Raw genomic sequence first — 25,318 nt, forward strand, 5'->3', positions numbered from 1 at the left:
AAGGTATAGTTCCCACCAAAAAGAAAATTGTCATGACTTACTCTAAAGTTGTTCCAAACCTGTATGAGTTTCTTTCTTCTATTGAACACAAAAGTAGATTATTTAGAAGAATGTTGTTAATCAAACAGTTGACGGTAGTCATTGACTTCCATAGTAGAAAAAAAAAACTATGGAAGTCAATGGCTACCATTAGCTGACATTCATTAAAATATTTTCTTTTCTGTTCAACAAAACAAAGAAACTCATACAAGTTTGGAACAACATCAGAGTAAATATTTTCATTTTTGGGTGAACTATCCCTTTAAGGTTATCTTGGGAAATTCAGACACATTCCCTCATTCACCCTGCACACTCACATGCGAACTTTGTGTCTGCCGATGACGAAAGACACTTTGCGGCTCCAAGGATTCACAAAGCTGGACCAACTGGTGTCTATTGTGATGTATTCTCCATTACGAGCACAGAAGCGGATCGAGTGATCAAACGGCTGGCCAGCATACTGCAGGACTGATGAGACAAATAAAGAAAGAAGATTTTATTCGCAAATAAGATATTTAAAAGGTACACTTTGTAACTTTTTTTGTTCAAAATTTACAAACATTATATTATGAGCAAGTACATCATCAATACATCCTCCAAACTGTGTTTTGTCTTATCCTGAATCACTAAAATGCCTATAATAATTGCTTATATTCTGATTATTTTAGACCAAGCGGGACGACAACCCCCTGCAAAATATGCCCATGCCCAGTATCTGTGAGAACGCTCTTCCACAAGACACCTGCAGTTCTGCTTTTTAACCACTAGGGTGCCAAAAAGTTACAGTATAAATTTAAAACCCATTTTGCTTATAAACAAATGGATCTGCCCCAATTTGTTCCAAAAAATTGGATTAAGAAGTGATAGGAGAAAGTATTGTCCAATAAAAATACAATCACCTTCAATGCACTAAAAGGGGCTATTTTTTTGTTTTTGTTTTATGACTTTAAAGGCTGTCTTAGCTTTTTTCTTGGAAAAAAAAAGCACTCACTCTTCCTGTGGATGCCAAGCATGCTTGATCGATCACTGGGATGCAGGTGCAGAAGGACAGGTGTGCCAATCAAATCCTGTGGAAGATATCCTAGTAATGGAACAGCCCTACAGAAAAAAAAAAACATCACAACCAATTCTGATTAGTCTGCACAACAACAGCTATTGTCTTTAATATGCATTAATATGAGAAATGGAAAAAAGCAGGTGTGCTGTAGTGTGAAACACCCAGCGCTTAAATTTCCAGCTAATCTTTATCCAGTACGTCAACAGTGAAGCATTAACACCCGTACCTCTCATCCACATCCTGAAAAACACAGCTGTGTGTGTGCGTTGTGGTGAAGATTCGTTTGTCCGTGGGGATTCTGGGAGCTGAGGAATCAACATAAAAGTTTTTAACAATGTTCTGCATGAAAAAGTACATTTCAGATACACATACTGAGGAAGCTACTTTGCAAGTAAACTTTTCAAGCTGAAAGCTACTCAGAATTTGAACAAGTTAAACTATAGTCAACCTTTTTGGAAAGTTGTTAAATATACAACAAGTTACTAACAAAACAGCTGGCTATACCGTATCTATTTGGATAGAGTTTGAACACTATTGTTCAAATGAATCGATTTGCTCAGTCTTCTCAATGCTACTTGAGGGAACACAATCTAGGAGAGTGCATGATTATTAGATTCTAAGCCTGGATGTGTAGTATAATATGATATTAATAAAAATGCACCACTGCTTACTTGAAAAAATATGTTCTACATAAGAAGAACATGTAAAAGAACTGACCTTCATAGCCGGAGTGCACTCTCTCGGCCAGCAGGAGGCAGCAAAACTGATCTTCAGAGTGCTCCGTATCCTGCACCTTCATCAGATAAGGAGTCATTCTGAAGGGATAGTACTGAAGATCTCCTTCACACTCTTTACCACCACTGGAGAAGAGGACAAGAGACAGTTTCGCACACTTTCAACAAAAACCTGCAAATAAACATCGGCTCAGTCAAAAAACTAGGGCCAGATTTACTAAATGGAGCAAATCAGCATGAGACAGCAATCCCATAAAAGCGCTGATGGGTGTGGAAAGTTCTGCAAGTGATCTGCTAACAGCTTGCAAATTAATCATTAAATCGCAGCCATGTAATTCGGCTGCAATTAATGGAAAAAAAAATAAAAATCTGGGTTAAATTGTGGTCCAAATTAAAGTAAACTGACTATTGCAAATAATGTGATGATGCCAAAAGAGGGTTTGTGCTGGTGCAAGCTGTTAATAAATCTCTCCTAAAGTGAGCTTTTCCTTCCCTATCCATTCCAAAAATGTACATTTTGTAAAGCAACTCATACGTAGCCACATTTTATGTCTACTGAACAAATTTCAAGCATTTTAGCATAAACGCATATTGTTTAGGATCTAAGTTAGAGGTATAGAAAGAATTGGGAAGTTACGGAAATCCTGGTAACACCTTACAATAAGGTCCCATTAGTTAATGTTAGTTAATGCATTAATTAATAACAAACAATGCACGATATATTTGATACAGTATTTATTAATCTTTGTGAATGTTAGTAAATTAAAATACAGCTGTTCATTGTTAGTTCATGTTAGCTCACGTCCATTATTAAAATCAAAAGTTGTACCTGTTAATATTATTTAATCTATTAGTAAATGCTAAATTAAACCCTGTTCTACCACCCAAGCACCCAATCCCAAGTTTCATTAGTAATTCACTTCACTATATTGCTTAACAGTTGTTTGCTGAATGCAATCTAATTCATGGTAATGTCAAATGCACTAGTAATCAATCTTCCTATTTACAGGGACAAAAGATCACCAGAATTAATTTCCACAGACTGATCCAAAAAGGAAAATCTATGAATAAAATCATGCTGAGCAGATGGTGTACAGGACGCAGTCAGTATAAATTTACTTCTAACACACACACACAAACTCACCTAATACGACAGAAGAAGGATTTCTCCTGCATGCAGTCTGACGGTGACGACTCTTTAAGGAGCAAAAACAAGAATGACATGAGTTCTGGTTTAATTCAACAGCGTGTTGTGTTTCAGAGGTGAGCAGATCAGCTGTCGACTTAAACTAATACCAGTTGTGCCATCATGCATTCAAGGACCACAAAGAAGACTCATTAATTAACACTGGTTTTGTTAAAGCTGCAGTCCGTAACTTTTTTTGTGTTAAAGATTTACAAAAATTATATAATGAGAATGTACAACATGAATCCATTTTCTGAACCGGGTTTTTGTCTTATCCTGAATCATTATGGTACACTTATAATAAGTGTTTATATTCTGACTATTTCAGACCGGACTGGTAGGACTCGCCGCAGAGTATCACAGTAACCGCGTGACTCGCCATAGACATACACGGAGAAAAGTAGCTCCGGCTAGAATGTTCCTCCGCAAGACGTGTGCAGTTCTGTTTATTAACTGCAAGAGGGCCAAAAATCACGGACAGCAGCTTTATTGAATGAGAAACAGAAAGTCTTTTGAGCCATTTGGGCCTGTGTTTTGTCTATTGCTAATTTCACTTGAATGTTTATTTCACCGTTGACTGGAAGTCAGTAAAACAAAACAATGTTTAAACAAAATAGTTTGAGTCAACTGGTCCATCTCTGAGAATTTCCTTGTCCTGTCAGAGGACTGTACTGTATACGCAGTGTGGAAAATGGGACAGATTAACCTTTGCCGTGGACCAAGTCTATTTGATGTCAGTGTTTTTATGGATGTGAAAGATTTTTAATGATTCTTTCATGTCTTTTGTTTTAACTTATCTGTAGATATTGCTACTGTGTCTGTGTGTCATACCTGCACCAGTGCACATGCTCCAGGACGGCAGTCTGTACGGTGTGGTGAAGCTATAAAACACGCTAACGTCCTGCGGTGTAAGAAACTCCACAAACTTAGCGTTCTTGAACACATCCCGTTTGCAGTTCAAGATGGAGGCGGCCTGGTCTGAAATGTAGACGATCTTCCCAGTGATGAGGGACACTGCCACTGCAAAGATATCCTGCGCAACAAAACGATTTTTTTTTTTTTTACCAAAGAGAACTGAAATGTCCAATCATGCAAATGTTTCGAAAAATCACAGCAAATTAACTGGAACGCAATAAATAAATTAAAGAAATAAAATGGATAGATATATAAATGAATCAATACATGCATAAACAAACAAACTTACTGTGTTTTTGAGGGTGTATTCAGAGGTGATGCTGTCTATCTCCTCTATGGTATATGATGAGACGTCAAGCCCTGATGGCTGACTGTCATTAATCATAAGCAGCTGATAGTATTCTTCATTTGCTGTAATAGAAATGCAGAAAAAAAAAACAAAAAAAAAAAACAAGATAAATCTATTGTGCAAATCTAATTCACATTTCTGGTGTAATGCTGTACAGTTTAAGTATGTGATATATTCCTAATAATGAATAAAAACAAAAATAAAAAAACTAATAAAAATTTCAAAAAAATACTATATCAAAGCTAAATTTTGATTGGTTAACTGTTATTCTATCCACTAAATAATCAATCCTACATTAGATATTTTCTCATACTACACAAATAATAAGCCAACATAGATATAAATACACATAGTCCTTTGCAATAATTGATTATTGATAATTGAGATAAATAGGAACAATCTAAAATTGGGAAAACACATTACAGTGGCATGAAAAAGTATGTAAACCCCTTGCAGAATCTGTGAAAATGAGAATTATTTTAATAAAATAAGAGGGATAATAAAAAATGCATGTTATTTTTGTTTAGTACTGTCCTGAGTAAGATATTTTACATAAAAGATGTTTGCATTTAGTTCACAAGACAAAACAATAGCTGAATTTATTAAAATAACTCCATTCATAAGTATGTGAACCATTGATTCTCAATACTGTGTGTGGTTATCTGATGATCCACGACTGTTTTTATGTTTTGTGATGGTTGTTCATGAGTCTCTTGTTTGTCCTGAGCAGTTAAACTGAGCTCTGTTCTTCAGAAAAATCCTCCAGCTCCTGCAGATTCATCAGTTTTCAAGCATTTTTGCAAATTTGAACCCTTTCAAGCAGTGGCTGAATGATTTTGAGATTCATCTTTTCACACTGAGGACAACTGAGGGACTCAAACACAACTATTAAAAAAGGTTCAAACATTCACTGATGCTCCAGAAGGAAACAAAATGCATTAAGAGTTGGGGTGTGACAAATTTTGAACAGGATGAAGAGGTCACAATTTTTCTTATTTTGTTTAAATATCATTGTTTTTCATTTAGTACTGCCCTTCAGAAGTCAACAGAAGATGCATGTTTCCCGGCAGAAAAATTAAGTACAATTTACCTTGATATTTGAATTAAAAAAATTTCACCCCTCGGCTCTTAATGCATCGTGTTTCCTTCTGGAGCATCAGTGAATGTTTGAACCTTTTTTAATAGTTGAGTTATAGTTGAGTTTGAGTCCCTCAGTTGTCCTCAGTGTGAAAAGATGAATCTCAAAATCATACAGTCACTGCTGGAAAGGGTTCAAATATGCAAAAATGCTTGAAAACTGATGAATCTGCAGGACCTGGAGGAATTTTCTGAAGAACAGAGCTCAGTTTAACTGCTCAGGACAAACAAGAGACTCATGAACAACCATCACAAAACATAAAAACAGTCGTGGATCATCAGGTAACCACACACAGTATTGAGAATCAATGGTTCACATACTTAATGGGGTTAATTTAATAAATTCAGCTATTGTTTTGTCTTGTGAACTAAATGCAAACATCTTTTGTGTAAAATATCTTACTCAGGACAGTACTAAACAAAAATAACATGCATTTTTTACTATCCCTCTTATTTTATTAAAATAATTCTCATTTTCACAGATTCTGCAAGGGGTTCACAAACGTTTTCATGCCATTGTATAAAATTCATCAGCTTATTAATCACATGACGTGATGTTCACCTGATTTGTTGAAATACTGCTTGCACTGTTTCCATGTTGCAATGCATTAGTTGTTTTATGTGCCTGGCTACATTTTCACTGTAGCAAAGTGAAATAAAATAATAATTTACCAGAAAGCAGGACTATGTCCCTGTGGCCAGGCAAGTGCTTCCGCATTATTGAAGACTTGTGTAATGAAAATTTAAAGGTATTGCTCACCCTCCACCTGTCTGACGCAGCGCAGGGCATATTTCAGAGTGTTGAGCGTTGTTGACTTGCTGCCCTTGTTCCGCTTCTCTGGTGGCAAATGAAGCTTCAGCTCCTTCAGAGTTTTGAGCAACTCTTTTTGCGTCTTTGCCTTGGCAGACTCTTCGCTACTGCAGGTGCCCAAAACACACATGCACAAACATGTCAGCAATAAAACCCATGTTAACCAAATGCTTACAACATGCATACAAATGAAATAATAAAGTACATAAGTCCTCATATACAAATATACATAAACAAATAAATAAATAAAATAAAAAATTCTAATGAATAATAAAAAAAATAATTAAAAATGACAAAATAAAGTAAGGTAAAATAAAATAAAAAATAAAATAAAAAGTAAAAAAGCAAAATATAGTAAAATATATAATATAAAAAAAATATATATATAATAAAATAAAAATAAATAAAAAATAAAAAAGCAAAATAAGATAAAGTATAATATAATATAATATATATTTTTTAATTATTTAAAAAAAAAAAGTAAAATAAAGTAAAGTTAATAAATAAATAAATCAGATCCACAGTCACTGGTTGTAAGGGGTTGTCTGGTGTGTTTGTGTCTAACCTGCAGCCGCTGGTAGACGGGTTGTCTTGCTCTGAGCTGGCACTCAGAAGGCTGAAGGCGTTTGTGCTGCTAGGTGGTGAGGGACTGTGAGAGTTGGAGCTGTAAAAAGAATACACACACAAAAAGCCATCATAAAACAAGTCATAAACTGACTTTATGAAGACAGAAAAATTAATAGGCAGATGTTATTTTAACAGGCATGTCTACCTTTGATTGCTTTACTATTGTGATTAAGCGAGGTATAAAGTGAAAAACGCGGCCCTCAAACCAGTGAGGAATCGCACACAGAATATCTTTGCATTAATTGCAGACTTTTCAACGTCACATCCAGCACTTGGAAACCCTGTGTGCCACTGCAACAAACATGATGGCATTATTGAGAAATGATTCATTCAGTATACCAGCTGAAGCTAGTCAGGACCAGCTGTTGCAAGATAATAAAGTGATTAGAAAAATCATGCAGTAGCTTCAGGTCAAAACCTCATTCACACACAACATTTTCAATCACTGTGGACAATCAAACAAAAAATGGGTGCTTCTCTTCCACATGGAGGTCACTTGGACATCCATCTAGGTTATATAATCTTCATCCGTCTTCTCTTTGCCTCAAAAACACTATGCCATGTGCCATTCCCAGCCACGCCACCATTAGCACGACTAAGAATGGCTTGTATTGCAGGCTTCCAGTAACCGAGACAGACCGAGATGGATTAAACCGCTTAACTTAGTACACTGATACTATTGCAAGGCCAAAGTCCAGCTGCAGGTGACATGCTGAGGGACAGAAATACACCTGGAGTGATTACAAATAGCCCACTAAGTAGCTTAGAATAGAAACGGGCTTCACATGTTGAAGCTATTAGCAGAAGTTGAGCTAATTATATAAAGCACATCTGTGTTAATCTAGCAGGGCAATGTGTTTTGGTGCTATTGATACAGTCAGTAATTTCAGGAGGCTAAATTGAGATCAGAGAATTTGGAAGATTATTTATACAACTACACATGCAGGGAAGTGTGGCCTCATTAAACGCTGACTTTGTGTTAAAGCTTGAGACATCTACCTATCCACACGTCTACAGGTAGACTACAGGTAGACTACAGGAATATAATATTACATAATATAACTACACATACTGTAACTATTATGGGTTCAATGACTGATGTTCTAGAGAACATGATGGTTGATACAGTGCAATAACTCAAAATAAGTCTTGATATATCTAATAACTGCAATTTTATATCTCATATTGTGACTTTATATCTTAAAATTAGATTTTTTTTTTTCTAATTTTAAACTTTATCTCAATTTTCTGTTTTAATTTTGTACTTAGGCTTTAGTATTTGGCAACCAATGATTATTTACTTTAGTCTGGTTCTTATTTTCTTTTCCCTTGCTTAGTTTTGTTCATGTGTTTTTTAAAAGATGAGGACATGTCACACAACCTGCCCATGTTGGCATTTACTGTGTTTTGATTTAGTTTTGATGCACAGCTTTTGACATCAACAACAAAAGATCCAGAAAATGTCTTCTTCACCAATACTTCATGGTTGATATTATCCCAGTAATATATTAAATATGATATATAATACAATTTAATGACTGGCATACATTACAAATATCATAAATCATCATCATAATCATTTATAATAAATATTTATGTGTCAAATTTTCAAAAAATGAAAACAGAAAATGTACTATATGAAGATCATTTGTTGTCCAATAATTTGCCAATAATCTCAAAATGACCAATGAAATGTCTTAGCCAATAAACACTGCCCAGTCAGAGAAAAAAAAAAAAAGTCTATGATTGGATCATTATTGCTGTGATTATTATGTTTCTAGCATGTTATATTTTTGGGAGTTCTTTTAACCCAAAAACTAATGCACCTCTTAATGAAAATAACATCACAACATTTATTTCCATCAAGAGGTGCATCAATTTTTAGTCAAGATCTTGCATTGACAATGCAAGAGGGATTATAACAGGGAAAACAGGACAGTTTTGAGCACATAACTTTGTGTGAGAAAGAGAAAGAGAACAAACAGTTCCAGGCTTCTCACTTAGCCTCACCCATCCAGTGTGTACAGATACAAAGCACAAGTTGTCATAAGAAACGCATGAGTCACTGAGCGACTAAGTGTAGGGAGCACTTCTATTGCCGCAATGACGCACTTAGAGTGGTTCAAATTCCAGTTGAGAGGAAGAATATCACACACATGGGAATAAGATAAAAATGAATAATTTTTTAACTTTATGATTAGAGCAATCAACATATTTCTCTATAAAGTCAAGTAATTGACTTATAGCCAAAGAATAAAACAAAAGAATGATGAAAAGGAAGAAACTGTTCCAGACTGTTCTCATTTGGCCACACCCATCCTGTGCACTCAAGAGAAAACAGTGTGTTGTCAATGGAAACCGTCATGGTGTAAATGTCTGGGAAGTACTTCCATTAACACAGTGAGGCAGCTGCCCAGACTCTCCCCTTGCTTTCCTATTCAAAACGATTAGCACTAGATGTCTGGAAAAGCAAGATAATAATATACCAAGGAAAGGGAAAAATGCTCTAAAAGTTTGTAGAGATTATTAGCTTTATAGATGCCAACTTGAGTAGTGCAAGAGGAATAAAGCAGTCTATGAAAGTTTCTAGATTTCTAGGTCAATTTATAACCTCTGGGAAAATAATAAAAATATATATTTATTATTATTATTATTATTATTATTAAGTAATATTCTACTAGAAAACAGAGTAACATTTAGCCGTTTAAAGATTTTCTTTTTATTATTATTATTTTGTTTCAATCATTTCTTGAACTGGGCTCTATAAAACAACATTCATATTTGAGGTATCCACAGCAACCAATCATAATATTTTTTTACAACCATCTCGAGAGACCTTTCACCATTCTGATGCATAATCCTGCCTGAACAAAAGCAGAATTCCGTAATAATAACCATAGTTATTATAGTTACACTTTCTGCCAAAAAAAAAATTAAGGACTGATGCTGTAATGCGATGTGAAACAGATTCAACAAAAACGGTCTCCACGTTTAAACGCAGCTCAAGTACAAGAGTTTTTGAATATTAGTGGATTTAATTAATTTACTGCTAGTAACTTGTAGTCAATGCTAAAATAAAATAAAATAAAGATCTAGATTCGCCCCTGCCAGATTATCAACAACTCTTGTTGACTTTATTTAATGTCCTTGTTTGAGCACAAATATATAAATGACCAAATTAATCGTGAAAAATAAACATAATGCACATGAACATTTTACATTTACATTTTACATTTACGCATTTGGCAGACGCTTTTATCCAAAGCGACTTACATTGCATTATACTATACATTTGTATCTGAGTATGTGCAATCCCTGGGATCGAACCCATGACCTTGGCATTGCTAGTGCCATGCTCTAACCACTGAGCTACAGGAAAGCATTCGTGTATTTTAAAAAGCATTTTAAAAAGATTCCTCAACGACTTCTTCTTACATCAAGTTTTTTAGTTGCCACTGCCAGTAAGTAATGTCTGCTATGGCAACCATGAACATCATGACTCTATTTTTATACCACTTGAAAGTCTTCACATGAGAGAATCCCATTAGTGGAGGACTGGAGATGGAAAGAAACCGAAATGTAGTATTGGTTGCTGAGAGGTTTTGAATGAATGAGCATTTAACGCACTAACGTGGTGGAACAGGTGACAGAATCATGGCATGGTCAGCATCCAACTTCCTAGCCATGACTTACGCTTTTATTTTAACATAAAAGCAGAAGTTTATCATTTCTACACCACTTGCTTAATAAACAAGAATTCTCCCATTCACTCTCTCACTGTATTTTAAATTTATTATATTCAAGTCTTTACCTTGAGGAGGATAATTTTATGTTTCACAGGATAACATTTGCAGCCAAATGGCTGAGCCATTAGCATACTAGCCAACAGATCCCTCACCCTTTAATATTAATTTATTTTATATCCAGTTGCCAGTAAGATTGCTGTGCTTGCTGCTCCATTTAAGACATTTTATCATGTTTAAATCCATCCATGTCCAAAAATCAGTGCAGAAAATGTGAAGTAAGTCTGTAGATCCAGTCTGGGCCTGGCAACTTAAGAATTTAAATACATGCAGAACAAAGAATTAATCTTTTTAATGAACTCTCAATCGAGCTATTACCCTGACAGTGATGCATGTCTATGACACAGAATAGCTCCCAGTGACCTTACAATTACCCCAGAAAGAGTAGGTGAGAACTGAGGCTAGAAAAGACGTCATAGTGCCTTAGACACACCGACGGGGATGGATGGTGATATGGTGTTATGGTTTACCGTCTATTGCCAAACCAAAACAATTCCAGAGGGCTTTAATCTTTAAACAAATCGCACAAGTATCTGCATGCAACCTCTCGACCTAGAGCTTCCACGTGACTATGATAGTCAATATTGTCACACAAACAAACTGTCTCCATGGTAGTTAATCTAGAAATTGTGCAATCCAAATTATGCTTGCCATTAAATTTTTATAGTGTAATCCAATTGACGTCAGTTAGGAACCTGGGTGTGCTCTTTGATACCAATCTTTCATTTGACAGCCACATTTCTAGCATTTTTCTATCTTAAAAACTATATATGTAAATTATGACATATGCTCTCAATGACAAATGCAGAAAAGTTAGTGCATGCGTTCATGAACTCAAGGGTAGATTATTGTAATGCTCTACTGCAGGGTTGGGGAACATTGATCCTGGAGGGCCATTGTCCTGCAGAGTTTAGCTCCAACCCTAATTTAAACACCTGAAGCTAATCAAGAGTTGTGTTCGAAATTGCCCCCTATACCCTCATTCACTATTCCCTACATTACTCCACTAATATAGTCCACTTAAAGGAGCGAATGAAATGAGTGAGTGAATTCGGACACTGAGTGTGCAGGAACTGGGAAGCAGATTTTGCATAGTTTGTGCTTGCTTTTTATTATGAAACATAAACTGGCAGCTCCAGAAGTAATGATAATATATGTTGAACTCTGCCATGGAAACTAGCATATATAAACCTTAATTAAACAATTTAATGATCAATTAAAAAGGAATTTATACTTATATGATATTATGCTGGACCAGAATGAATGGACGATTGATTCAGCTGCAGGTGCCATCTCCTGGCGAGAATTCATTCAGCACGTGAATCAGTGCCTTATAGGTATTCTATAGCCATTGAGCATGCATCGTTGTACACTAGTTATTGCGGTGCATTGCGGTGGTATTGAATGAGTGCACTCATTATCATCCACTATGGTTTCAGACACCAATACAAATGGCTGTCCCCTCAAATAGTGCCCTATTTAAGGGTATAGGGGGCGATTTCAGACACAGCCAAGGTCTTCAGGATTACTAAAGTTACAGGCGAGTGTTTTTTTCAGGGTCGGAGCTAAACTCTGCAGGACAATGGCCATCCAGGATCAACAATCCCCACCACTGCTCTACTGGGTGGTTGCCCTGCATGCTTAATAAACAAACTCCAGCTGGTCCAAAATGCAGCAGCTAGAGTTCTTACTAGAACCAGGAAGTATGACCATATTAACCCTGTTCTGTCAACAATGCATTGGTTCCCTAATCAAATACATTTTAAAATCTTGCTAATTACTTACAAAGCACTAAATGGTTTAGCTCCTCAGTACTTGAGCAAGCTCTTAATGCATTATAGTCCTTCACATCTATCGCAATCTCAAAATTCTGGCCAGATGAAAATACCTAGAATATCAAAATCAATTGCAGGCGGTAGATCCTTTTCCTATTTATCACTTAAACTCTGGAACACACTCTGTCAGATTGCTCTTGTCTTTAACCTTGCATACACATAACACATTATCACAATTCTATAATTGACAATCCTTTAAAGGATTGTTAGGCTGCATAATTTAGGTCAACCAGACCCGAGACCCTTGTTAATTCATAAGAAGAATGGCATCTATGCTAACATTAGTCTCTCTGTTTATCCCGAGGTTACCGTAGTCAGCCGTATCCGGTCCATATCCAGATCAGATGGTGGACCTGCACCTAGACACGACCACAACGAAGCCCTGAATGTCAGAAGAAATCCTGTCAACTAGACAATCCCCTGTGAAGACCTCATCGACACGACAGCCATCGGCATAGATCCTCAGCAAAGACCACGAAAACCCGACAGGTCCTCTGCACAGACCTATGACCAGCTTCGTCTCCATACTGGTGTGATGAATGCGATCTTCAAGAAAAAGGAACTGGATGAAATATTGATGCTACCGTTCCACACTCTGATTTCTGACTTGTGATGCAGCCTGAATCATAACCACACCATGTTCGTTCGTTGGCCAGAGGAGAACTGCCCCCCTGACTGAGCCTGGTTTCTCCCAAGGGTTTTTTCTGTCACCGATGGAGTTTGGGTTCATTGCCACTGTTGCCTCAGGCTTGCTTAGTTGGGGACACTTAAAATTCAACAATATTATTGATCTGACTGTACTGACACTATCAGATGAGAACTGAACTGCCCTAAACGAGGACATCACTGTTTTCTGCAGAACTGTTTTAAAGATGAAATTAACTAATTTAATAATTGATGATCTTTACAACAGAACTGAATCAACACTGAACTGACTTCAGCACAACAAAGACACTATTTTAGAACTGCTGTACAGCTGAAATTTACAGTTTGCATCATTGAATCATTTTCCTGTTATCACTGTAAAGTTGCTTTGAAGAAGCTGTCCAAAGTGTCCAAATATTTAAATATAAAACAGACAAACAGAATATAACAAACTAAATTACCTTTTGTTACTCCCTGATGACTCTAATAGTGCAGAGTCTTTGCTTCGGCTATTGGAACTCCCAGAAGACTCATTGCCATGGGACTCGTTTCCATGGGAATCATTACCATGGGACTCGTTACCATGGGACTCTGTTCCACTCCCACTGGACCCACTACTCTTCATATCCACATCCTCATGGAGGGAACGTGTCATCTTCCGGTTGTTATGGGGCGAGGCGGGAGGGTCTTGGCTACTGTCACTTCCTTCAGATGCCAGGCCAAGTTCGGCCCCCTCCGCGAAACTGCCCATCCGATGCAATGTTGCCATCGAACTGCAGCCGGCTGCCTCGCTCTGCCCCTCAAGGGAGGAGAACAGGTACGGTTTGGAATCTGAGTCCTCAGACATCGGACTGGGTTTAAAGAAGTAAAGCAAGGTGCAATCAGATCAACCCATCTTCATGGTGGGGCTTTAAGTGGGAATTCAGATGAGCACACGGTTTCCTATGGAAATAAAAAACAGACAGAACAAGAGTTATTATTTTTTATCTAAAAATGTCAGGAAATCTTGTCCATAAACCATGGCCAAACTAGACTTTGAGTACGCAAAATTTTACGGACACTGCAATGGTCGCAAAATTATGACATGTTTTAAAAAAACACATACAAATATAAAGATATGAAATCTACTCCACTTTACTGAAATGCTGCAATTAAAGTTTGTGTTCTTTTAGTTCAGCTGAAAGGTCACGCTGTGGCGTATCAATCTTCTATTGGTCACATGTCTTTAAATGATATGAGTTACTACTCAAATCACACCTGTCTGACTTATTAGCACCAATGAAACGCTAATGTGTCTGGCTGAGTGCCTACTGTAACCCAGTAATCCACAGGATGATGACAAAAGGCTAACCTTTGGATTTTCTATTGCATATAGTGACACACTGGCAAGTTACTCCGACACTGCTGATTGAGATAGAAAATTAAGTAATCATTGACAGAATCATTTATTATGCCATATATTTGATGCAAACCAAATAAGGTTATGTAAAGGTTATGCATATTTTTCATCTGAAAACGTCAGGAAATCTTGTCCATAAACCATGGCCAAACTAGACTTTGAGTACGCAAAATTTTATGGACACTGCAATGGTCGCAAAATTATGTCATGTTTTAAAAAACACATAAAAATATAAATATATGAAATCTACTCCACTTTACTGAAATGCTGCAATTAAAGTTTGTGTTCTTTTAGTTCAGCTGAAAGGTCACGCTATGGCGTATCAATCTTCTATTGGTCACATGTCTTAATTTGATATAAGTTTGCAGGTCCAAATACACCAAACATAAACTTTGTAATGCAGCCAAATTAGCTTGAGCTTGCATTTTCTTTTCTTCCACATTCGCATATGTATAGATATCAATGGTATGAAAAGTGTAGTGTGAATGCCCCTTTAGTCAGAAAGGTACAGGGTGAAGCACTTAAACACATCAAAAGAAACCAGGGCAAGATGGGACAGAAACAATCTGCACGCTATCACTGATACAATCATGTCTTTAGTTGCACGATCTTCCCCTATAACAGCAAAAGTTGAAGTCAAATTCATGACTGTTCATCACAAAGCCAGATGGTACATCAAAGTGAAGCACGCAAAACCCTGTCTGATCGACTCCTGTGGTACAATCTATAGACAGGTTAGCCACTGTCTGGGCCCAAAGAGCCTAAACTTAGTGTTCAAAGGTGGGCGACCCTCGAATCCCCTCGTTGTGTCTGTACCGTGTCCTTTAAACAAACAGATGTGGCATTTCGGCTTGTAAACACTGCCTCCTTCAAAGGATTAATCCCAGCAAGTGCACATTAAAGGTGTTAGACAGCTGTCTGGACCAACAACAGGCCCTGACTGGTTTTTATCCCTTCATGTTGTCATGAAAATGGCAGGGGAAAAAATAACCCTTATCCCTTTGCTCTAAAGAAATAAATAGTAGACTGACCAGAGTAGAGAAGACTGAGCCAAGTTTCCTGGTCAGGACCTGAGATAGACCATATTAAGGAAAGACACCTTCAAGACTGATTCCCGACTCATGACTGATACCCAAGAGCCAAAAATACACCTGTAGTATTGCCAGAGAGTAGAGAACGTTAGTGGATTACCTGTGACCAAGGCCTGACTAGATTTACCATGCATGACTGATATATATTGTCTCATGTAGACCCATTATATACATTGTCAGTAGTAAAAGAACACCTTTGTGAACTTGAAAGGAAAATACTAATTATATCAACTTTTGTATTGTATTAAATAATTATGCGCAAATACATATTTTTGAACAATACAGTGAATTACACTTTCAAAATGCATAATTGTAACTTATAACAAATAATATCTATTGATTAATCAGTTCATTATTATTGCACGTTGCATGGTTGCTAGTAAAACTTAACTTAACTTTTCTTCATGTTTTTTTTTTTTGTCATTCTCACATGCAAATAAAGCATAAAAGTTACAGCAAAATTATATAATTTATACAATCACACACTACCATCATAATGCCAGCCCTACCGGTATACGTCAATTACTTTTTGATGCCCTACTACTCAAATCACACCTGTCTGACTTATTAGCACCAATGAAACGCTAATGTGTCTGGCTGAGTGCCTACTGTAACCCAGTAACCCACAGGATGATGACAAAAGGCTAACCTTTGGATTTTCTATTGCATAAAATGACACACTGGCAAGTTACTCCGACACTGCTGATTGAGATAGAAAATTAAGTAATCATTGACAGAATCATTTATTATGCCATATATTTGATGCAAACCAAATAAGGTTATGTAAAGGTTATGCATCTCAGCACGTGGAAACTTGTCTTTCAGCCTTTCAGTATGAATGTTTAACTATAACCTTTTAACCTATAAAGAAAATGACGGAGGCAGTTTTATCTTTCTTAAAGTCAGAGTAGAACAGGTGCTCTATAGACGTGACCTTCAAATGACACATTATTAGCCATTATTGTGGAACCCTAAGGGTGTATCATGTGATATTAGTTGCCTGGTGGCAATGAAGCTGAACACTGCATTTTAATATAATTACAGCTGACAGACTTATATTGATATCTCTTTCTAATACAATCATAGGTGCTCATGGGAAAAGCACATTGGCTAACACATGGGACAGATCTTAAAATTAACGATTAATAAAAACTAAACATAAGAAACTATTTTAAACACAAATTTTGAAGCACATCAAAGCAAATTTAACATTTTACAGACCAGATTTATGTTGCCCTTTAATTAAGTGTAGCTATTACAGCAGACTAACTCTACAAAGGCAAAGTCCTTACTATCTTATCTGTATATTAGTATCAAACCAGACAAACGAAAGTGATTATAATGGAAAAAAACTGCTTGCAATGTCAATTATATCCATTAAACGTATACATCTAAACCATTGTTAAAAGACACAAAGACAAATTATGCAATGACATTCAAAGCAGTCAAGCCAATAATGTTCAAAATCTTTATACGAAGCAAGTTCATGTACCCTCCCGGCCTCTAGAGTAAATATACCCTGCTAAAAATATCATGTCCAAAACCACTGCCAGCGTTGATTCAAGTCTAAAGTCCCAATCTCACTGCTGATTCAGCACTTTTATTCCAGGCCACTAAGCTCAAAGACCTACAAATATTCCATATATTGTACAAAAAATAATCAACGCAATAAATGGATTAGCTGAATTCAGCCCTTTTTGTCTACAACACATGAATGACAAAAAAAAAAATACAAATAAAATAAGTAGTCATCAATTTATTGTGTTAATTTAGCATGACTAATAAGAAATCATTGATCTCTTACCCAAACTACTCAATAATATATATTTTTTTATTGTTCTAAGACTAATTTAAATAATCATTAATTCAAGCATAAATTGTCAAATGGGACAAGACAAACAACCTTCCATAAGCTGAATAACATAATTATACAGGATAATTAATATTTCTACTCAACACCAAAAACAAAAATCTACTGTATGTTAACTAAGTAAAGATCAGACAAACAAACCCTAAACCTAATGATACAATACATGAACCACACAACCAACCACCTTGCAGACAGTTTTATAACTCAGTATCAAGTTAGAGACATTTATGTAATTGAATGTGTAGCAATGGCACATGGGCTACTACATGCTTTATATAAGGACTTACATAAGTTAACAGACACCTCTGAATGAAAATGGTTAATATTTCTCAAAGATGCTTACAATTGAACACAACTGTACACAATTAGCACAAATTAAAGAATCAGCGACACAAATACTATGCATCTCTTATGGTGCAAATATTTCTTAGACAAGATATCACTTATTTCTTAAACCTATCAAATCATACCCAAACCCTCTGATGCACTTCAGTACTTGCATTTGGCATCAAAACCAAATCTATATAATGTAAAATTCAATGTATGTCTATAATCAAATGTAAATAAGACATTTACCAAGCAATCCTACAGGGCTAAGATTGTTCTCGGTTTAAGGTCAAGGTTTAAAGTTATAGGGTTGGTTAAAATTGTTCAAATTAGCTATCCTGTTCTATAAACAAAACTCAATGTACACATTGTAAAATACTGCACACTAATGGGATTTTTCATCAAATATACCAGTAGACCAAAACAAACCACACAATTTTCCATTCATACAAGTGGCATCAATTCTAGTTTGTAAATGTTTCGACTCAAGTCTCTAAATTAAACCTTGTATTTGATATTTAGACATTTAGACATTGAGTTCAACAGTCCTGAAAAAGATTAGACACAAGAGATTGGTGTCTGTGTTCCATGATGTCATGATGTGAATCCTGTGCCTTCAGGTCAAGGCTTAGAACACACTTTCCGGAGAAGCGCGCGGTGGAAAAACTGTTGTTAGGCTGTACTATACAATCTTTTGGCACACATTTGTGCTTTTGGACTGATAAAATTCAAATATTCAAATTTTGAAATGGTACAGATTCATGAGCTTACAGTCTTGCAATGCAATACCAAAACACAACATATATCCTAGTTTTGGATACTTTTAGTGTGAGTATCAATAGAACTCAGAATTAAACTGGTCCGATCGGGCTAGTATTGAGTCCTGATGTTGTTTGGGAAAATTTTTATTTTATTAACTTCATGATTGCGACCAATTTCAGTCTGTAAACACTTTTCGAATTTGCTACTGTGGCTTTAAAGATGTGGCTTATGTTGGAAAAGCAGAAAGCAAGCACATTTGCCATTAAAACTACCTGCACACATGGCTAAATAACTAACAACAAGCCATTCGCTACAACGTGACTCACCAAAATTGATGTAATGATGTAGCTGCTTGAGTGTCTCCTGTCCTTACATAACACCAAAGTCTTTCTGGTAGTCATATTCCAAAGTGCCCTTGTAAACAGCTGTTTGGTAATAATGCTGGGTAGCTAGCTAACCAAATCTTTCCAAGAAGACATGTGTGATTGGAGTTACACAAGGGCAGGTGAGACCTCCGGATTAGATTGTATAAGTGTATCATCCTTCTGCTAAACCTAAATTCAGCATGTTTTATTTACTCTGTGCATTATTGCAATGCATAGCTGAGAATATGGGACTTTTTGAGCTCTCTGAAACAACTTTAAAAATGTGTTTCAGACAGGTAAGCAAACGAATATACTAATTAAGCCAGTGTTTCTTGAGGTTTGCGTGCAAAGCAAACAAAGGCAAAGCCTTTATCGTGGTATCAATTTTACTACAGATTACAGAATACAACAAGCGTATCCAGCTGTAACTGGTTTCAACCAACACAGGAAGACCTTTTTGCGATATCTTCCACTCTCGCCTAGGAAAAAAAGCACTATCAATCAATTCCTTATCTACACTTCTGCTTGTCTATCTACTGTAGGTGGCCACAAGAGAAGGTGAAAGCAGCAGGACCAGGTCAGTAGGAAAACCCCTCCAGGAAATCAAAATTGTTATCTCAAAGCATATATGCGTAGTGGTAATAATAATGCTGTGTGGGTCAGACCGATTTCTGAAAGGGGAGACTTTTCTCAGGTTACACACTAATAAAATCTAATGACAGTGCAGTGTTTGAAATCCATGTCTATATATGAGATTCTGTTTGCACTAGTCAATTATGTAATCCAGTAAAACTAAGTATGCATGCCAAACACTTGTAATAGTTGAAAGTTTTCACAAATGAAACAGCACTAGCTTTGACTACCATTATATTCCTAACATGGAAATACTTACGGAAAACTTTTTTTCTTCGTTTCACAATTACAATTGTGCAGATAACCTAAATGTGCACTCAATTTTGCAACACGCATCGTGCAACAGCTGTTTTAAGGGGCTACAAATGCCAATGTTAAAATTCACAGTAAGCCATTGTTATTTTATTCTATGATCAAAACTGTCCAATAGTAGGTGGCTAAAGAGATTAAATAGGCTTTATGTCGAACATCACATGATCAAACAGGAAAACAGGCCTCATTACATCCCATGGCCAAAACCACCAATGAGTGAGCTGGCCAATCAAATCGAAGAAAGCGGGACTTACTGTTCACAGAAGATGAGTGCGAATTCCAATGAGATGCTTTGATTTTAGCAGTGAAAGAGCCATCACCAGCAAAAAAACAAAACATGGTTAACTAATTTGCTAACTAATTATGTTTATTGCTGGTGTTTTATTAAGTTTTAATAATCCAATGTTAGTGAGAAGAAGAAAAATTAACTTTTAGATGTCAATCGGCATGTGCGACGGACATCAGTTATGTTTTTTTTTTATTGAAGCGAATACAAAAGAGCTGAATATGAATATGGAAGTTTGTTATGCATAACCTCCATTAGTTTGTATTCAGCTGGTCTTGTTCTCCCAATATGTCTTCCCTCATAGGCGAACCACTCCACATAGAATAAAATGACTTTTATTAGGCTACCAATATGACGCCATTCCTCATTATTTGAATTTAAATAACTTTAAACATACATTTCTGTAAAGGTAAATTCATTTAATGCCGAAAAAAGACTTTTAAAGCCTTCGAAAAATTACCTTTAAAAAAAAAAAAGGATGGAAGAGAAAAACTGGGAATAAAGCTGTACTTTAAAATATCACATCCTCTGTGTAATCCAATTCCATGACTGTTCTGTTTCTCATCTAATTCCCATTGAACCACTCAACAGAATAAACCCACAACTTGGAAAGATAGCATCAATGAATGCTTTGGCTTGATGGACTGTTCGTGTGGCTCTGAGCCAGCAATAGTCTCTAAATACATAAAAATGCACCCGAGGACACTCTTCGTGCGTCATTACTTCCTACCCTCCCACTGCATACTCTGCTCCAGCAGCCAATCCCATCGCCTATCTTGTTGAGCGAGTCCTGATATCAGACACACCACCAAAAACTGCTCGCCCACACTTTCTCTTTTATAGCCTGAGTGAGAAGTTCAACAACGACCCATGTGGCCCTACAACATGCATCTGAAACAGCTTTATTTGAAGAATGTTTTCACCAAGACAGATCATGCAAAGCACATTCTTTATTTCTTTTAGAATCAAAAGATTCTTAAAGAATCAATTACATAAATTGCATTTATCATTCATAGTAGGTGCTAAATGACAATTTATTGAAAATCTAAACCATGTTAGTATTAGGAATTGTGTCCACTGTTAGGAAAAGATGATGGTCAGTTCCTGATTACGTCAGTGCTGCATGTGCAACCATTATTCCAGAGTCTCTTTACAGCACCACCAAAAATAGACCCAACAATTACATGTCTCTAGGTTCTCATTTGGATCAAGCTCTGGAACATTCACAGTCTTGGCCAAGAAAGTAGACTAAATATGAGACGAAATAAAAAAACCAACAAGAAAAATGGCATTCCACTCCTGATTTCGTTTAAACAACGCAGCATATGCAAATCAAAGCAGATGTTGAATGAAAACATCTACAAAATGTACTTTTCATTAAACATGTCCATTTTAAATAGAATAAATCACAACATATGCAAATGAAAATGCAAATTAGCTAATATAACACAAACGATTTTGGGAAATGATTGCAAAGAAATTGTGATGATCAATTAGAGTTCAGCTTTGAGAAAAAGACCTGCTAATCAAGTGCTGAAAAAACAGCATAGGAAGGATATAAGGATGAAGATATTAGGATATTTTAAAAATGAACCATGATTTTCTATAAATCTGCTTTGAAACAAAAAAGTACTATAAAAACAGTTTATGTACATGCAGAGTTTATGTGCTCGATACAGTAGAGGCAGATTAAGGTATTTGGAGCACCTCTTGTAGGAGTAGGTCAGCTATAATAACCTGCAAACATCCCACTGCCTACCTCTGTGTCTGAACTATCTGAGTTCAAGCTTAACTACCCAGCATACACTGCGACATTAGTGGACAACTGCCAACTTCAGGCTATATTTACCCATTTAAAATCAATTTAAAGACAAAGCTTGACCAAAAATATGTTTTTCTGCCTTCACTTACTCATCCTCATGTTGTTCTAATCCCATACGACATTCTTGCTTTCATGGAAAACACAAGGAGATGTAAGGCACAATGATGGTCTCAGTCACCATTCACTTTCAATGAATGGCAAAAAGATTCATATTAAAGCGAATGGTGACTGAGACTATCATTCTGCGTAACATCTCCATTTGTGTTCTACAGAAGATATAACTAGTATTCAGAGTTAAAATGACCACATACTGGCAGTGAATTTGATTTAAAGTGTATGAATTAATTCATGTGAACTAAAACTTATGCAATACGTGCCTCATTGTCTCAAGCATAAGTCTTATGTGTGCATCAGTGGCATGTGTTACAGCAAGACATTATCTAACATCATGACTCTACCCGTGACAATTATATATACAGTCTGCAATGATGTATAATGCTCACATCCAGACCCATACAGTAGTAAAGGTTGAGATTCATTCAATTCATTTTGTGAGGGAAAACATGTGGCAAGCTGTTCTAGCAATTATTCATTTATTACTAGTGTATATTTTTTGTTACTAGTACTTCTATTTTTTTTATTTCTTCCAATTACTACTACTAATTTATGGTTACTGGTATCTTTTTACATTTTACTAGTAACTATTCAATGGCACTGGTACTTATTCACAAGAAACTATTACTTATTCCTCACCTAACTATCTATTAGGAAATATCAAATATTTCTTAGTTACTAGAATATGTACTAGTTATCCCATAACAAACTGAATAAACTCTTAAACTTTTTAATTTATTAAATGTAAGTATCTATTTCAGTTGTTACTACATGGATTTTTTTAAGAAAATGTAAGAAGTTTGAATACACATTGAATAGCTGCTAGTGAAAATGAAAAACATATTATTCACTATTGCATTTATTACAAAAAAAATTGAAATAAGTACTAATAACAAAGACATAGGCTATACAATTGAGTTTTAAAAAATAAATGTTAAAATGGCTTGCCATCACAAACGAGGCTAGTAGGCTGTTTCATAACTAGTGTTCACTTTTTAGCAAAATACATAGCAGTTTCATAGTCTCAGTAAATGGGGTGCATATAAAAACAGTTATATGGCTTTTCTTCATTGAGGTAAACAAGGAGGACAAAACTAGTGATAAATAGGGCTTTGCTCTGGAGCACTGACCGAAGATGACCTAACTGACACAGTTATGCAACGAGTGAGTTTAACACATATAAAACATACATATTTGACATATATATGACTGAACAGATGTATATCACACATCACAAATGTGACTTGTCTATATGTATGCGCACCACTTTGTGTTCACGACATAAACTTGTTTAAGAGAACCGGTCACATTGCAGTCAATGGAAAGTGTTATACAACCTTTTAACAGGAGAGTCTTCTAAACAACATGAATGTATCTTACCTGACAACTTAAAAAAGTCTTCCTTTTGTTACAGGCTGGATGTCTCAAAGCAGGTCTCCGTCCTGTCCGGCTAAATAAAATAATATCTTCCTGAAATTCCAGTCAAGTCGCAGCGTCAGTTTGACACACTTCACCGGCGAACGCTCTCTCACACCGCTGCCCTGGATCTCCCGAGCTCGCAGCATGACCTGAATTCAAACACCTCCCACACTACACTCCTATTGGCCAAACGCAGCGTATTTGCATGCAAAAAATGCGGAAATGCCAGAAACGCACTGTGATTGGCCGAGAGGTCCGCCAGTCTTTTTACATAAGTGTGTCATACGCCTCACGTGGACACCCATGGCCAGTGACGGAGTGCGCTGCGTATGGACAAATCAGTAGTAAGAAAAGGCTGGTGAATGGGACGCTGAAGAGGGAAAAGCGTGTGGTTGGTCCGGGAAAGCCGAGTACGCTGAGCGTTATACAAACGGTTATACAAGTGTGTGTACAGTCAATGTGGTCTCGCACTGTATGAGCGAAACCCGGCATGTGATGCTATTAGAATACCTCGGATGGACGTGCGTGATTGCTCGAAATTATCCAGTAGGTTTTCTAGATGACTTTTCTCGCGGTAACGTTTACCTATCTTAGAGTAATACATACATATAACATATAACCCTACTGCACTCTTGGTTTATTTCTATCACTTTTTGGCATTTCATAACACATAACAAAGATGCTGTTGCATAAGATCTCATGTATTGTTTTTTTGCTTTTATTAGTCAAACTGTATATTGCCTATGTTTGAGCTGCAATGTTATCTTTCAGGTTGAGCATCCTTTGCAATAAATCAGTTTTCACAGGAAGGCTTTTTCCTTGTACCATAGATTATACAAAAAAAATAAAAATAATAAAGGCTATAAGTGTTTCAGAAAGCACTCTGGATATGTGAGTTTATTAGAGCCCACAATACCAGTATGAGCAGGAAACACTCTCTGTTTGAACACTCTCCATCCCCATCTGTTAGTAGAGGAGTCATCTTGCCTTTTGCCAGTAATTGTTTTTCATTTCCTGCATTCATTTATTTTTACTTATTTCAAGGCAATGTTCTGGTCTGATCTGCTGAAACAGCCATTTATGTGATGGGTAAACACGTTTTATTCTTTGGCGAATTGTGCTGATTGTGATTGCCATGATTATGATTTCCAATCAGTTGTTTTTGAATAGCTCGTTCCATCTTCCATTTAAGCAATATCACATGAGCAATTGTGCTGTTGTACTGAATATGGCAATAAAAATCAGTGAGGACATGAACTCACATTTTAATACCTTGAGGTGCTCCAACTGAACATAAATTTCTCAAAGAAGATGGGTGGGATTTTTTTTGTGTGTGATTTCTCACATTTTCTCCTCTCATTTACACACAAAGCTATTTAAAATAAATCTCAATAACACCAGATGGCTTCCATCTCTTCCAATATGGATCCACAAAATTGGGCAACAAATCACACCAGACCAACAGATACAGAACACGTTCTGTCTCTTGCTCCTCTTTCTGAGAATATTAAAAAACACAGCCACAATAAATGCTCAGAAGCTTTCTGCTGTATGCACAATAAGAAGCAGGTATTTTGTTATATAAGCAAATACATACATTATTAACAGCTGATCATTATAGTGTTGTCTGCTGCCAGCCGTTTCTGAGCACTAATGAACTCTGAAAGTGCAAAGGCCATTGTATTAATATTTCAAATGATTTGATCCAGATAGCGCTCCAGATAGAATATTGTGTACTCCAGTGAAATTAAAACACTGAAAATGAATATTTGTTATATGT

At 36.2% G+C, this 25,318-nt stretch overlaps 1 protein-coding gene across 2 annotated transcripts in view; it reads right to left on the reverse strand.

Annotated features, from left to right (window-relative positions):
• per2 (period circadian clock 2) overlaps nucleotides 1–23,681 on the reverse strand; it is a 42,641-nt gene extending 18,960 nt beyond the window's left edge. The window contains exons 1-11 of one of the 2 annotated variants that reach the window (XM_067363639.1): nucleotides 23,500–23,681; nucleotides 13,600–14,080; nucleotides 6,794–6,892; nucleotides 6,178–6,335; nucleotides 4,221–4,342; nucleotides 3,848–4,049; nucleotides 2,975–3,026; nucleotides 1,814–1,956; nucleotides 1,323–1,401; nucleotides 1,031–1,137; nucleotides 357–507 (exon numbers count right to left, since the gene is read on the reverse strand). In XM_067363639.1, the coding sequence (XP_067219740.1) occupies nucleotides 357–507; nucleotides 1,031–1,137; nucleotides 1,323–1,401; nucleotides 1,814–1,956; nucleotides 2,975–3,026; nucleotides 3,848–4,049; nucleotides 4,221–4,342; nucleotides 6,178–6,335; nucleotides 6,794–6,892; nucleotides 13,600–13,985 (1,499 nt within the window). In that variant the 5' untranslated portion in view covers nucleotides 13,986–14,080; nucleotides 23,500–23,681. The remainder of the gene's footprint in view (nucleotides 1–356; nucleotides 508–1,030; nucleotides 1,138–1,322; nucleotides 1,402–1,813; nucleotides 1,957–2,974; nucleotides 3,027–3,847; nucleotides 4,050–4,220; nucleotides 4,343–6,177; nucleotides 6,336–6,793; nucleotides 6,893–13,599; nucleotides 14,081–23,499) is intronic. The other variant, XM_067363638.1, reaches the window with a different exon arrangement.
• Nucleotides 23,682–25,318: the final 1,637 nt, after the last annotated feature.

This window comes from Chanodichthys erythropterus, chromosome 16 (genome assembly GCF_024489055.1).
Source record: "Chanodichthys erythropterus isolate Z2021 chromosome 16, ASM2448905v1, whole genome shotgun sequence".
Classification (NCBI taxonomy): Eukaryota; Metazoa; Chordata; class Actinopteri; order Cypriniformes; family Xenocyprididae; genus Chanodichthys; species Chanodichthys erythropterus.